This window comes from Orycteropus afer, unplaced genomic scaffold (assembly GCF_000298275.1).
Source record: "Orycteropus afer afer isolate SDZICR_OR568_19922 unplaced genomic scaffold, OryAfe1.0 scaffold00501, whole genome shotgun sequence".
Lineage (NCBI taxonomy): Eukaryota > Metazoa > Chordata > Mammalia > Tubulidentata > Orycteropodidae > Orycteropus > Orycteropus afer.
The window spans coordinates 1,699,840-1,715,492 of NW_006922088.1; the positions used below are offsets into that span (position 1 = coordinate 1,699,840).

At 39.8% G+C, this 15,653-nt stretch overlaps 1 protein-coding gene across 1 annotated transcript in view; it reads left to right on the forward strand.

Moving 5' to 3' along the window:
• TNPO3 (transportin 3) overlaps positions 1-15,653 on the forward strand; it is a 102,906-nt gene that overhangs the window by 13,360 nt on the left and 73,893 nt on the right. Inside the window, 3 exon segments of the mRNA XM_007955403.1 lie at positions 12,189-12,389; positions 13,502-13,575; positions 15,183-15,339. Coding sequence (XP_007953594.1) covers positions 12,189-12,389; positions 13,502-13,575; positions 15,183-15,339 — 432 coding nt within the window.

Genomic DNA, 15,653 nt, shown 5'->3' on the forward strand with positions numbered 1-15,653 from the left:
AGAAGGCTGGTGGGACCCACTAGCCACTCCGTAGTGATACTGCCTTGGAAACCCAAGGAGCGGTCGCTCTGAGTTGGATCTGACTCCAAGGCAGTGAGTTTTTTTACTCTGTACAACTTTCCTACTTGGGCTTTTGTGAGTCTGCATCATCTTGGTTTTCTTATCTTGCTTCAAGGTGTTTGATTTTCTTACCTTCTTTCCTTAGATTTGTGCTGTTTTTAGGTGCTGTCAAGTCAGTTTTCAACTCATAGCAATCCCATATGACAGAGTAGAACTGCCCCAAAGGGTTTCTAGGCTTTAATCTTTACAGAACCCCAGGTCTGTTTTGTGTGGAGCCACTGGGTGAGCTTGGACTGCCAGCCTTCAGTTAGCAGCCAATGCTTAACTGTAGTGCCTCCGGGGCTCCTGTTTGATATCTGTACACATGCATTCCATCCGAATTTTCATTTGCTTTCGTGGCTTCGTTTCCTCACTATTGGTAACTTCTGTATTAACCTCTGTGCTTCCTATTACTCCCTATGCCTTTTCTTTCTAACCAGTACATCTGCATATGGAGTTTTTACCATTTCTTCAAGTCTGTCATATGAAAATGAAGTAACCTCCTGCTACCACTATGCTAAACTTGCAGCTTCTTGCCAGCTGTCCCCTACTGCTAATACTATTACAGGTTTTCTGACTTACTATGCTGGCATCATCACTGATGTTTAATTTTAATTCTTTTTTTCTTTCTGTATTTTGATCTGTCTTGTTTTTCTTCTCATAACATGCTGTCATAATCCTTAGTTTTTATCACATTCTGTAATGATACGTTTACTTGTTTAAAGTCTTTCTCCCCATGAGAACTATGGCTTTCATGAGGGTAAGGACCATGTCCATTCTGTTCTCTGCTGTATTCCCAGTGCATGGCACGTATTAGTGGGCAGTTAATAAATGTTTACTGGAAAAAAAAAAAGAGTTTTGTTCTCTTTTAGGTTGGAGCCTTGCCGTTTTCTAAAGTTTAGATAATTTCAAGAGTGTCTTAAAATACATTTTTCAGCTTTCAGAAAAAAAAATTTGATTGAAAGATATTTTGCCTATAGTGAAATATAGTTTAGTGGTTTTTTACTTATGTATGAATTTGGGTAACTAGCAACCACGGGAAAGAATAGAATAACCTGCCTCTTCCCAGTAAATGACCTGTCACCCCAGCAACCTCTGTACTGACTTCTGTCACCATAGATCAGTTGTTTTCTAAGTTGTGGTAAATATATATATAAATATAATAAAACAAAATGTTTGCCATTTTAGCATGTTTTACAGTGGTATTAATTACCTTCATTGTGTTATGCAGTCATCACCATTATCTGTTTCCAGATTTTTCCATCACCCTTAACAGAAGTTCAGAACCTCCTAAGCAAAGATGAGTCCTTTCCCCTTCCCTTCTAGGTCACTACTCATGCACTTTGGTTTCTAAACATTTGTCTGTTCTCGATATTTCCTGTAAGTGGAAAGCATACAATGCTTGTCCTTTGTGACTTATTTCACTTAGCATAATGTTTTCTAGCTTCATCCATGTTGTAGCATGTATCAGAACTTCCTTTCTCTTTATGACCTTCTGCCAGTCCCACATTGTCTTGATTACTGTAACTTTGTGGTGAGCTTGAAATTGCTACGCGTGAGTCCTCCAGCTGTGCCCTTCTTGTGCGGGATTATATCAGTATTCTGGGTCCCTTGCATTTCTGTATGAGTGTTAGAATCAGCTTATCAATTTTTGCACATAAACCAGCTGGGATGGTGCTATGGATTGTATTGAATTTGCAGATCGAGTTGAGAAGTAATGCCATCTGAACAATATTAAATCTTCCAATCTGTGAACACAGGTGTTTTTTCACTTATTCAGGTGTTTTCACAGTTTTCATTGTATATGTCTTGTCCTTCTGTTAAATTTATTCCTATTTTATTCTTTTTGGTGCTACTTTAAATGTGATTGCTTTAATTCCAGTTCAGGCTTGTCATTGCTATCGTATAGGGACAGGAGTGTTCTCTGTTGCCCTGATCTACCCTTAGTGTTTAGGGGGCAGTGGTGTTTCAGTGGTAGAATCATTGCTTCTCGTGTGCGAGACCTGGGTTTGTATGCACCCAGTGTATCTCAAGCACAGCCACCACCTGTCTGTCAGTGGAGGCTTGTATTTTGCTATGATGCAGGACAGGTTTCAGCAGAACTTCCAGACTATGATAGACCAGGAAGAAAGGTCGGGCACTGTACTTCTGAAAAACCAGCCCCTGAAAACGCTGTGGGTCACAATGGTCTGATCCCATGTGTATGAGGTCCTCGTGATTCGAATGAAGGTTGACTTGAAGGCAGCCCAAAACAATAACTTTAATCTTAAGCAGTTCCTGTGTCCGTCATCTCCTTGGCAGGGCTTTCTCAGTCATCCTGTCCTTCCCTGGGACAGTTACACTATGCTTGGCATCTGGCAAGTTTTGGGCAGACCAGATTTGTTTTGTACCTCCCTCAGTACTGGGAGACCCCTTAAGTAATGGTACAGTATCGTGGGCCTAGGATTGTTTATGCCTACCCCCCTAGGATCGAGGTTTGTTTTTTACCCCTACTGCACTGTATAGGCCTTAAGCTGTGCCTTCACAGTGAATTGTTTTGCTGCTCTGCCCTCAGGGTCTACAGACTTTTTGTTGAGTAGGGGAAAAGGGTCCAGGCATAGCTGTGTGCCTCTTCCATAGTTGTGGCCGCTCTCTCTGGTCTCCTGCCCTCAGTCATTAATACCCGGTGGTGGTCTGTGGAGGTGGCCTGCATGTGGTTGTGAACGCCCCTTGTGTTTGTTCTTATGTACCCCACTAGGAGCTCTGGTGGTGTAGTGCCTAAGGCATTTGACTGCTAACCAGAAGGCTGGTGGTTCAAAAGCACCAGCCACTCCTCAGAAGGAAGACTAGGCAATCTATTGCCATAGTGATATCGCCTCAGAAACCCAAGGAGGGGTCGCTATGAGTCGCGATCAACTTGTGGGCAGTGAGTTTGGTTTTTAGGCCTTTATCAGTTTTTAGGAGTTGTAGCTGAGTGTTCCTTACCTGGTTGCCTGGTGCTCTGTGCCCCTTGCGCCTCTGCTCAGCCCCAGTGAGCTAGCGTTTATTCCTTCCTGTCTGACAGGTCTGTGTTCTTCAGGTTCAGTCCACTTCGTTGCCAAGGACCTCGGGTTTGATGCATTGAAGAAGTTATTTTTGTAGTTTGCTTTTGTTTATTGTTAACTTGAAAGCATCTTCCATCTTTCTGTACTTAAACTGGAACTCCCCTCAGGTATTTTGATTCCTATATTTTAAACCCTGCAGGATACTGTAGTCATCTAGTCAGTGTCCCTGAGGTTGACGCTGGCCTTTCCGTTGCTCCTCGTTCCTTCCTCTGGACTTGCATCCAGGCTTGTCTGTCTTCTGCCTGAAGAACCCATTAGTAGTTTCTTCTTTGTGAGCTGCTGGAGATGAACTCTCTCCTTTTCCTTTTTTTTTTTTTTTCCAGTCTGAGAATGTCTTCCTCTGGACATAAAGTAAAAATTGGTAATTATTTTCTTTTCAACACTTTGAAGATCAGTTTCTGGTTTCCATTGTTTCTGTTGAGGAGTCAGCTGTCAGTCTAATTGTTATTCCTTTGATGGTGATACCTCTTTTTTCTCTTGTTTTTAAGATTTTCCTTTTTTTAAATTTTTATTGTGATTTGAGTGAAACTTTACAGAGCAAATTCCTTTTTCAGACAGTAGTTTATACACATTTTGTTTCATGATATTGACTGCTGTCTCTGATTTTTTAGCATTGTTTTTACAGTACGCCTTGGTCTGTGTCGTTAGGGTTTTCTACGGCTTTTTTAATCTGTGGCTTGTTCTCTTTTTAATCAATTTGGGAAATTCTCAAGTATTATCTTTAGATATTGTTTCTGCCCTGTTCTGTTATCGCCTTCTCGGATTTTAATTATTTGTATGTGAGACTTCACAGTGTCCCACGTGTCCCATTTGCAGTGTTATCATTTTTCCTTATTTTCCATCCTTTTTTGACTTCGTGCTTCAGTCTTGCTGTTTCCTGTTGACCTTCTGTCCAGTGTAGTAATCTTTGCCTCAGTTATCTGATTTGCTGTTTAACTTTAACTTTCATTTTTGGGTTCTTAATTTTAGTTATTGTAGTTTCCACATCTACAATTTCCTTTTATATATATTCCGTTGCCATATATATACACACACACACACACACACACACACACACACATTACATTTCTTAAAAGGAATTCTCAAACTTGTTTTCTAATTCCTTGAATATATTAATCAGCTGTGTTAATTTTCCCCAACTGTTTCTTTTGAAACACTTCCTCACTTGAAAGGATTGTACAGGGAACACTTGTATATCCTTCTCTTCAGTCGACAGTGCCCTCTTTGCCTTATCTGTCTCTGTTCTCTGAGTTAGAAAATAACCTATCTAGATAATGGAATTCTCAAAGAATTGTGTGTGTGTGTGTGTGTTAACCTTTTGAAAGTAAATTACAGATTTTATAATCCTTTACCCCTAAACATTTGACATTTATGTTGTATAAACAAAGACATTCTTCTAAATTAAACTAAAACCATTGTCACTTTCAAGAATTTAACATTGATCTAATATTACATGTTATACAGTCCATATTCAAATTTCCCCAGTTGTTTCAGATTATGGATTTTTTTTTTTTTTTTCCCTCTAATGCAGGATCCAAGTGAGGATTATGCACTGCCTTTTTGTTATAATCCCAGGATATTTCTGTTTTTCTTTTAGGATATTGACTTTAAAAAGCAAGTCTAGGCCCATTTTTATCTTAGCATATGCCCCACTGTTTGGGTTTATCTGCTTGTTTGGTTATGATTACATTCAGGTTAAACATATTTTTGCAAGAATACTTGTCCATTGCTGTCAAGTCTGCTACAATTCATGGTAACCTTAGAATAAATGCTGCCTGGTCCAGTGCTGTCTTCAAGATTCTTGGTATGTTTGTTTGAGTCTATAATTGGGGCTATTGTGTCAGTCCATCTTACTGAAGGGTTCCCTCACAAGAATACTACATAGGTGAAAGTCTTTGAGAATTCCATTATCTAGATAGGTTATTTTCTATTGTCTGCTTTTTTCCCTTCTGTTATTATTTTTTTGACCATCTAGTTTTGCTTTGTTTGACCAATATTAGATAGTGTTTATGAGAAGTTGAAGAAATAATTATGATGTTTTTCTCCTGAGATTATTTTCTTTTGCTTCCTGCAGGTCTTTATAATAAAACCAGATCCCTTTAATACAAGATGAACTGAGCAGATTCTAAGCTTGTGTTAGTCTTAGGGGCCCTCTTCCTTGGTAGACTCTGGATTTCAGTTTTCATCTCCACAGTCTTATGAGACTGACCAGCCTTCTTCTCAGCCTCCTATAGTCTGCTTTCAAATTGTTGTTTGTTGTTATGTGCCGTTGAGTCAGACCCGTTGAGTCAGACCCGACTCATAGCGACCCCTCCTTGGGTTTCCGAGGCAGTATCACTACGGAAGTAGATTTCCCCATTTTCCTTCCGAGGAGTGGCTGGTGGGTTTGAACCGCCAGCCTTCTGGTTAGCAATAGTGCTTTAGGCACTATGCTACCAGAGCTCCCAAATAGGCAAATAAATACCTTGAGGGTAAAAGTGGAGCCAAATACTGAGCCTGAACTCTCTTCACTCCCCTTTTCTCTGGTCTGTGGCCTAATGTCTGCTGTCTTGAGAGCTTTGATGTCTTCAAACTGATGGGTTTTTTTTTTTTTTTGTACTTAATTTATCTTCTCTAGTTATTGACTAGAGAGCACTCTTCAGGTTGTTGAGAAAGTATATAGGATGTACAACTAACTCCTGTGTGATATTAAAAAGCTTCACTACCCTTTGTGAAAAGGGGTGTAAAAAACCCTAAATTTTTTTACAAGAAGGATCCTACTTTACACAGGTGTATATGCTAAAAACGTATTCACGCACCATTGGGAGTGCTGGAAAAGGAACTCTTCTTTGCATCCCCCCAAGTTTATCACTTTCCCAGAGGCAAAAGAGTTTTGCTTTTTGGTCTGCCCTCCATTTTTGAGATCTTTACTTTCCTCTTCTTTTAAAGAGAGAGAAATTGTTAAGAAATGTACTTAACCAATAATGATATGGTTGGTATCTTTTGCTGGTTTCTGCCATTCAGATCAAAGCTCCACATGGCACTCTGCACAGGGAACTTTTTCACAAGGGCCCTCACCTAGTGAGTGACAGTCAGACTTCCTACTAAATCAGTTTAATAGCAATACTGTCTGTGTTCTTGTTGTTTTATTCTGTTTTTTAACACAGGTACAGAAAGCCCCCCAAAACTAGTATATAAATTAGTGATTCATTGTATACGGATGTCCGTTTAGCCACTGCCCAAGTCAAGAAAGAGAATTTTACTAGCCACTCCAGGATTCGTTCTCTGCTGGGCATAACAACTTTCCTTTCCCTAAAAATAACCACTGCCTTTTTTTAGAGTTTTATTTTTCAAGTAGACATTCCTTGACTTTGTGGTTGAGTATTATTGTTGGTTTTCTTTTGGGGGGTGCCTTTTGATCTTCAGGTTCTCTATAGATAATATGTCACATAATCTCAGCCATTTGACCTGTACATTTCCCACAGTCTAGATTTTGCTATGGGAGCTCTGGTAGCGTAGTGCCTAAGGCTCTTGACTGCTAACCAGAAGGCTGGTGGTTCAGACCCACCAGCCACTCCTTAGAAGGAAGGTTGGGCAATCTACTTCCATAGCGATACCTCCTTGGAAACCTAAGGAGGGGTCGCTATGAGTCAGGTCCGACTCCACGGCACATAACAACAACACAACAGATTTTGTTAATTGTATAGTCATGATGCAGTGGTACTCTGCTCTGTATTTCCTACAAATCAGCAGCTGGATCCAGAGGCTTGATGAAACACAGATTTGATCCTGTTGGCACTGGGGTATCATGTTCTTTCATCAGGAAGCCCATCATTATCTGGCTGTCTTCCCATTCTGATTATCTAGTGCTGTGAAACAAATTACCCTAAAACTCAGTGACTTAAAAACCATTTTCTTGTATCTCACAATTTTGTAGGTCAGGAATTTGAGCAGGGCTCTCTGGATGACTTTTCTTCTCCGTGAGAATCCATTTGGTAGAGGAGGAGTCAGTCAGGAGCTTCTAAGACAGCTTTATTCACATGCCTGACCCTCTGGTGGGATTGGCTGGAAGGCTGGCCTCAGCCAGGCCTGGCTTTCTCTGTGTTGTGGTAAGGGCTCTCCATCAGAGTAGTTTGAGTACATGGCAGTGGCTTTCTTCAGAGTACAGTTAGTGTTCAGGAAACCAAGGCAAAACCACTTTTGACCTAACCTTGGAAGTTGTAGAATGCCCCGTTTGCCGTATTCTTTCAGTTAGGCCAGTTTACTAAGGCCAAAAAAAAACTGAAGAGTAGGGGAATTAGATCTCACCCCTCAGTGGGAGAGTAGCAAGGAATTTGCTGCTATCTTAACCTACTTCGTTCTCTTTCTGTAATGTAATCAGCTGTTGCTGCTCAAGGCTGAGATCCATTCACTGTGGGTTGCAAGGTGGTGCTATTCTACACCCATTGCTCCTTTTCCATTTGTTTGCTGTAATACTTGCAGAAAGAGATACTTCCCCTTACCTACGATTTGGTTACCTAGTATACAGTTAATACAAGAAAATCAGGATGAATGCTTGATTCCTCCTTTATTTATTGATTTGTAAGATGGTGGGTTTCTGTCCTTTTCCAGTGGTCACTATGTCTATGGTGACCTCTTTTTTCCTCTCTCTTTATCACTAGGAATTGTCATAGATTTTTATATGTGATCATTTCAGTTTTTTGCTGAAACTCAAATTGTCCGATCTTTGGCCTCATAAAGGTGGCTCCTTGATACTTTTAACGTGACTCTAATAGGCTCAGATAGCTTCCTTGCTATCTCATGTGACATGTATCTTAGTTTCATCTTGAATGTTGCTTCAGGCTTGGAGCCAGCAATTTCTCTAAGGAACCTTGATTTCTTTTAGTGGAAAATGTAGAGACCAGAATCTGGACATTCCAAACCAAAACCAAACCCACTGCTGTCAAATCGCATCCAGCTATAGCGAGCCCTCCTTGGGTTTCCATAGTATTACTATGGCAGTAGATTGCCCAGTCTTCTTTCCGAGGAGTGGCTGGTGGGTTTGAACTGCCAGCCTTCTGGATAGCAGTCAAATGCCTTAGGCACTGTACCACCAGAGCTGCTTATTGCTATTGGGTTGCACATTGTTATCTAGGCCTTGGAGTGGATAGCATATGTCTATGTATGTGTATGTAGATTATGTATATGTCAGTAGGTGGGTATATAAGTAAAAGATAAAATACCTCATCAATTTACATGTTGTTGTTGTTATGTTATGAGTCGGACCCATCTCATAACGACCCCTCCTTGGGTTTCCGAGGCAGTATCACTACGGAAGTAGATTGCCCAGTCTTTCTTCCGAGGAGTGGCTGGTAGGTTTGAACCACCAGCCTTCCAGTTAGCAGTCAAGTGCCTTAGGCACTACTCTAACAGGGCTTCTAATTCAAATTCAGTACTAGAAGGTTTTTAACTTAACTTCTTCAATATTAATATGTTTCCTTCTATACTGAGTAAAATAGTTCTGTCTGTACTGTCAGAGCATGTAATCATTGCATACCATCTTTCACCCTTTTAGTCCTCATTTACTCTCAGTTGTTCTTATAACTAAACCAAAACCAAAGCCACTGCCATTGAGTCGACTTAGACTCATAGCGATCCCCATTGGGTTTCCGAGGCAGTAAATCTTTACACAAGTAGATTGCTCAGTCTTGCTTCCGTGGAACAACCAACCTTCTGGTTAGCAATCAGATGCCTTAGGCACTGTGCTACCAAAGCTTCTTGTCCTTATAACTGTATATTTAACATTTACCACCAGTCCTGTGTCGAGGCCTCACTCTCTCTAGTCATTTTGATTGTCTCTGTTGTTAGCAGATTATTTAGAAGGGACTCATAGGAGCAATGGACTGAATTCCTGCATGTACAAGTTTGTAGCTTTTATACTTTAAAGTCACGTGGACTGGATATAAAATCTTTATCACATTTTCTTCCTTAATGTATCTTCAGTTTGTTACTCCATTTTCTTCTGCTATGAAAGTCCCTGTCAAAGATGATGATAATCCAGTTTTCTCTCCCTCATAAATCATTTGGCTCTTTTTATCTCAATGCCCAAATGACTTTATTCTTTTTCTTGAAATACTTTAATTTTATCAGATTATGTCTTGGCATTGTTTGTGTTCTGAGTTATGTTCAGGTATATCATATGCTTGCTCTTTCTTTTTTAGCTTTTATTGTGGTGAAAACAAACACAACAAGACATTCGCCAACATAACTTCCACATTTACAGCTCAGGGACATTGAAGACATTTTTCAAGTTGTGTGATATGCTGTTTCAATGTGTAATTTCATGTCTACTCCCTACTCCCCAGTTTCAGGAACATTTTCTTGAAGAATTGTGTTGAGTGATTATTTCCTCCAGGGCCTCCTCTTGCCTGTATGTCAGATCTTTGCCTTGCTTCAGTATTGGTCACTTTCTCTCAAAACTTTTATCTTTCCTCATTTCTTTTGAAAACGTCTCTTCTTTTCACTTTCTCTTAAGACATAATTTGGTGTGCTTAGACAGTCTTGTGAAGGTTCTCCTAGTTCAGTCTTCATCTCTGATGACTTTTTTTTAAAAAACTTCTAATTGTTTCATGAGTTCTGTTACCTAATTGTTGAATTTTCCAATTCTGTTCTTTCTATCTGGTGTCATTTTCTTAATGTCTTTTAGCTCATTTTGAAATAGGAGGTTGACTCTTTCTCTGTTTCTCCTTGTTTATACTGGTGTTTTTCTGCTCATTATTCCTTTTCTTCCCCTTTATACTTAGGTATGACATTTGCCCTCAGTTGTTTTCTGTTGTTTATTTTGTTGTGAAATAAATACTCTGGACTTTTAAAAGGCGGCATAGTTAAGGACAGCATTTCTAGCTCCACAGAGCTTCCTCTTCTGTTGTTTTCAGCTAGTGTTTATAAATGTGGTGGTTTGAATCCTGAGATTTTCTGGCTCTGTTCTGCTCTCCTTTTCTTCCTTTGTCTCTGTTGTACTTGTCCTGTATAATTTCATTCTGTTCTTAGCAGTTTCTCCTCAGTTTGAGGTCCTGCCCTGACTATTTAGTTTTAAGAGTTTGTACAGGCTAGACTATTCCATCCCTTTCAGACTTTAAGTGGGCCTCTTCTGATCAGTTGGATTGGACTGGCAAAACCTCACCCATCTGTAGTTGCTGTCCTCACACTGGCCCCCTGTGCTTTCCAGTAAAGCTACTGGCTGTCTGGGTGTTTTGTTCTGAGATCCACTGTGCTGTTTCCCTCTGCCTCCACTTTGAAGCCAAAACCACACAAATCTTAACAGGCATCACTAGTGTGTTCTCATCTGCTCGCATTTTGGAGTTCTTTGAGACAGTTCTGTCACCTGGGTTTGTTGTAAATCTTATGCATTAGTTTTTTGGGTTTGTTGTCCAATGGTGCCATCTGCTTTTATGAGGACAGTTGTAGAGATTCCAGACCTTTCGTAGATTTTGCTATTTTTTTGTAATAATCACTTTGAGCAAAATAAAGGTACTGTGGTGGCATATTCAGGTATAGATGTGTTTTGGAGGCTGATTAGTTAATGAATGGCTAAACACTATGTGGCTGAATGTTTTTTCACTTGAGAGAGGGAATTTGGTGTTAGTAGTAGTATGTTAATCCAGTAAACGTTTACTGTGTCTATTTTTGAAACACTGTACTAGGAGTAAAAAGAACAAAAACTTAATAAAATACACCGTATCTGGAAGAAAGTTAATTCTTTATGTTTACTTTCCACCAGGTTATTGCATTGCAAACTGAGTTTTATGTCAGTAAACCTAAATTGTTAGATTCAGGGTGGTCCAAGCCCACCAGCTGCTCCATGGGAAAAACATGGGCAGCCAGCTTCTGTAAAGCCTTGGAAACCCTATAAGGCAGTTCTCTGTTCTGCAGGGTTGCTGTGAATCAGAATTGACTCCATGGCAGCTGGTTTTTTGTTTTTTCTATTTTCTGTTGACTTTGGGAGTTTATACAGGCCATTTACTTTTTCACCTGTCTTTTATCTTGACTTAACATAAATGGACCAATCTTTGGAAAGATTTTGAAGAATAATTATGTGTTACTTGGGATGTGCTAAATCTCCCTAAGAAAATTGACCGGATAAATCTTTGTGCCCTGTCTTCACACTTGGCTCTATTCCTGAATTGAGATTGAGATTGCCAGTCCATCTTAGCCTTTTCCCATGAAGAGGCAGTTTGGTATAGAATTGGCTTAGAATTATTGGCCTTAATTAGTTGCCTACAGTGTATTGCAGGATTTTGTTCCCAAAGCTATCCTTCAAATAGGGCTTCCTTTTATAACCTTGACTACCTGTTAAGAGACCAAAATCTGTGCTTTTATTCTTTTTGTTATTTCCGTTGGTAAGTTTATTTTCTCCTGTGAAAATGATTTTAGAGGATGTGTAATACTTTGTCAAATATAAATACATGAGAAAATAATTGAAATATGTGAAATACTCACTTGAGACAAGATAGTTTTTCCTGCCATATTATTTAGAAACTGAAGATTGAAGTGCAAGCCTATCAAGACCAATATGAAATATGTTCTCCTGCCTATAGCTGTTATAAAACAGCTTCCAGACTCAATTCTCAGAGTGAATAAAGCTTATTTATTTTAAGTGGAAAAAGAGACAAAGCATCCATCCTATAGCTTAGGGGTGGAAGTTACACAGTGGTATTTTAGAAGTAGTAGGAACTTTTGGGACATTTTCTTCATACCCTTCACCCTTATGCAGTTAGTGATTCTAATCAGTAACACATCTTGGGATTCAATTGATAACTTTTCTGCCTTTCTAGAATGAGTTGGAAAGGTTTTAGGTCCTAGTTACTGAACAGAGCCTAGAACAGTATAGTTTGTAGTTGGCTGAATTGGTGATTAATATCTAGCTTGTCAGAGTTTTCTTTCATTATACTTTGAGTTGCATGTGTTTATAATGTTTTGAGATTGTATGTATGGCACTATAGTTACACTGAAAAACAGTCTTGAAGACTTCTTCTGATCTGCTTGCAGGTTCATGCATGGGAAATTTCAGACCAGTTGTTACAGATTCGCCAGGATGTGGAATCGTGCTATTTTGCTGCACAGACCATGAAAATGAAGATTCAGACCTCATTTTATGAGCTCCCCACAGACTCTCATGCCTCTTTGCGGGACTCATTGCTAACCCATATCCAGAACTTGAAAGACTTGTCACCTGTTATTGTAACGCAGGTAAATCCTGTGTTTCTCATTAGGGAAATTTGTAAGGCCATTTGGATTTATCAAGGTTATTTTGATTGATATTCTAGGCCATGTGAGGTAATGTTAACAACTTCATTGCAGACTCATTGTCATAATCTTGTAAGTGAAAATGTAAAAATTTTGTGCTAATCCTAGACTTCATATGGTTTCAAACTAACTGAAATACCAAAAGTGGGGGTCGTGAGCTTACATTTTCACAGGTACACATGTGTCCCTATTATTAAAATTTCAGAAGATATGGATACTATAGTCTACTGGGTCAAAGGTCGACACAGTTACCTTTTCTTTGAATCCTCTCTGGATCGACTGACTAGTCTGAGTCTCATGGATGAAGCAGGGTGGACTAGAGCATCTGGCCTTTCCCCCTCAGACAGAAAAGTACATTGGAAAGAAAACTGGAAGCCAGTGAACACATACTCGTGTGTGCTCTCTGCCTGGCATGGAAGTGCCTTTGAGGAGGAGGCTTTTACCTAGGGCTTCAAGATGAACAATGGAAAGAAAAGGGCACAGCAACCCATTATTTGAGGAGTGAGTCAAAAGTCTAACCCTGTCAATAGCTTTGGCGTTTGGCAAATTATAATCTCCATCCATGAAGTTCTATAAAACCCATTGCTATCCACTGCTATGATTCCGACTCATAGCGACCCCCATTGGGTTTCCAAGGCAGAAATCTTTACGGAAGTAGATAGCCCCATCTTCTGCAGAGTGGCTGGTGGGTTTGAACCGCCAGTCTCCTGGTTAGTAGTCACATGCTTTAGGCACTACACCATCAATGCTCCTTTGAAGTTCTATGATATTGCCAACTAAAAGTAAGTATGGGTATCTTTTCAGGAAAATCTGTAGTCTTTTATTTCAGACTTCTTGTTGTTTTTCAATTTTGAAGGTCAACTTTTAAATTCCAACAGTTTGTGGCTAGCCAGAAGAGTTTATAGTGTATGTATAGTTGAAGGTCTTAATTGGGAAGCGGTCTTAATTGTCATATTGTTTGGAAGAAATTTAGTTTCTTTGCTTATGTATTGATGGTAACCCTGTTGATGGTCATCTGTCATGTTCATTTATTTAATCTCTCTTCTTTTATTCAGCTGGCTTTAGCGATAGCAGACCTTGCCCTACAGATGCCTTCCTGGAAAGGGTGTGTACAGACATTGGTGGAAAAGTGAGTAACTTGTACTGATATATATTAGCATTTGGAATTACATTAACTTCAGCAGAGACTTGTTAGCAGTGCAGATTTCTCCTACTGTTTGAGAGTGGAGCATGCCTGGGAAACCTTTCATAAGCCAGAATGGCATAAAGTGAAGCAGTCGTTGCTGTCAGATGCTGCCGGGTTGACTGCAGCTCGTAGTGACCTTGTGTACATAGAACGAAACACTGCCCAGTCCTGCACCATCCTCACAATCCTTGCTATGTGTTTTGGTTACCTAGTGTCACTCTAACAGAAGATACCATGGGTGAAAATGGCTTGAACAAATAGTTTATTCTCTTATACTTTGGGAGGCTAGAAGTCCAAGTTCAAAGAGCCAGGGGCTGAGTGAAAGCTTTTAAACCTTGGGCTTTAGCTCTGCCTCTTGCTCCTGGCCCGTTGAAGCTGGAGGCTTTTCTTCACTTAGGCAGCTGCTGGCTGCTGAGGCTGACAAACCTGGGGTTGACAAGTAAAAAGACACAGTTCCGATATTAACAAAACGACACAGCAGGCCACTAATTCAGGTCCAAAAAAAGTCCCAAGATTGGCAGGGCATGGCAGGCTGCTGAACAATGACTTGGCTACGTGTAGGGTTCAAGGATGCCAAAAAGCTAGAGACCTTCCTCAAAGCTGCTGCTTATATACTAGAAGCAGAGCACATCTCTAAAGCAGACACTCAGGTGCTCCAGAAGGTTGCATCGTGAAACTGATCACCAGTCTCACTATGGAGAATAACTACATTCAGCTGCCCAGCCACTCAACCAGGCCCACCCAATTTGAAACACAACCTTAACTGCCAAACTGTACTTGAGCCCATTGTTGCTGCCACTGTGTTGATCCATCTTGTTGAGGGTCTTCCCTTTTTTCGCTGACCCACTACTTTACCAAGCATGATACCTTTCTCCAGGCAATGGTCCCTTTTCACCACATGACCAAAGCCAACAGAACTATAACTCATGCCTGAACAAAGCTTATCTAACACATGTGTTTTCTGCATAAGGCACATCACAGCCATCTTGTGCTTAGGAACACTAGACAGCACTTCAGCAGTATGCTTGGACTCTGTTTTAAATAGCTAAATCACCCACAAAAAATGTGAGAAAATGGCCCTGGATAGACAGTGCAGTGGACACTTGTTTCTTGTGTGAGGACTCAGACAAGGAGGAAGAGCATGGCCCTGCTCACCCTCAGTTGCGAAGGTGGGCATTGGGCAGCTCAGTTTTCACTGCTCAAGTGCTGATTTTGGGGTTACAAATAAATTTTAGTGAGAAGGGAAATTTGCAAATACAGAATCTTCAAATAATGAGGATTAACTGTATATGTAAGTTTTTTTCTGAGAGAGATTGTTGAAAGTGAAATTGCCAGGCCAAAGATTATGCAAGTTGAAATTTTTGATTGGAAGCTCTTCCCAGATACCTTTCCAAAAGACTTGTGTGTATATTTTCAACCTCCCCCAGCAGTAGTGAGAATGCCTCTTTTGTTGTCATGGGTTATTCTAATGACTGTTGTTATCTTACATGATTGTGTACTTCTTGACTCTAGATAACTTCTGATGGTATCTTTCCCCTGTTCTTTTCCAGATATAGCAATGATGTAACTTCTCTGCCTTTTCTTCTGGAAATCCTTACAGTATTACCTGAAGAAGTGCATAGTCGTTCGTTACGAATTGGAGCTAACAGGCGCACAGAAATTATAGAAGATTTGGCCTTCTACTCTAGTACAGTGGTATCTCTGTTGGTGAGTATGTTAGAAATACTAAGTTGCTTCCTAAAGAGCAGAAATCCATGGTAGTTATTTTGTAAACCAATTGTATTACTGTACAATAGTTTTCTTTGTAAAATTTGACAATGACAATTTGTTAGCATTTATGTAACAATTTACAATTATGTAGTATTTTCAGAAACTATACTTCTGAATTTCTAAATAATCCTGTGATTATTTGTAATGTTATCTCCACTTTATGCATGAGGAATAGGCTTTAGAATTATATAACTACTAATTCAAAATTTGAGCTGAGATCTTCTGACTGTATATCCTCTTGATGAAGGGCC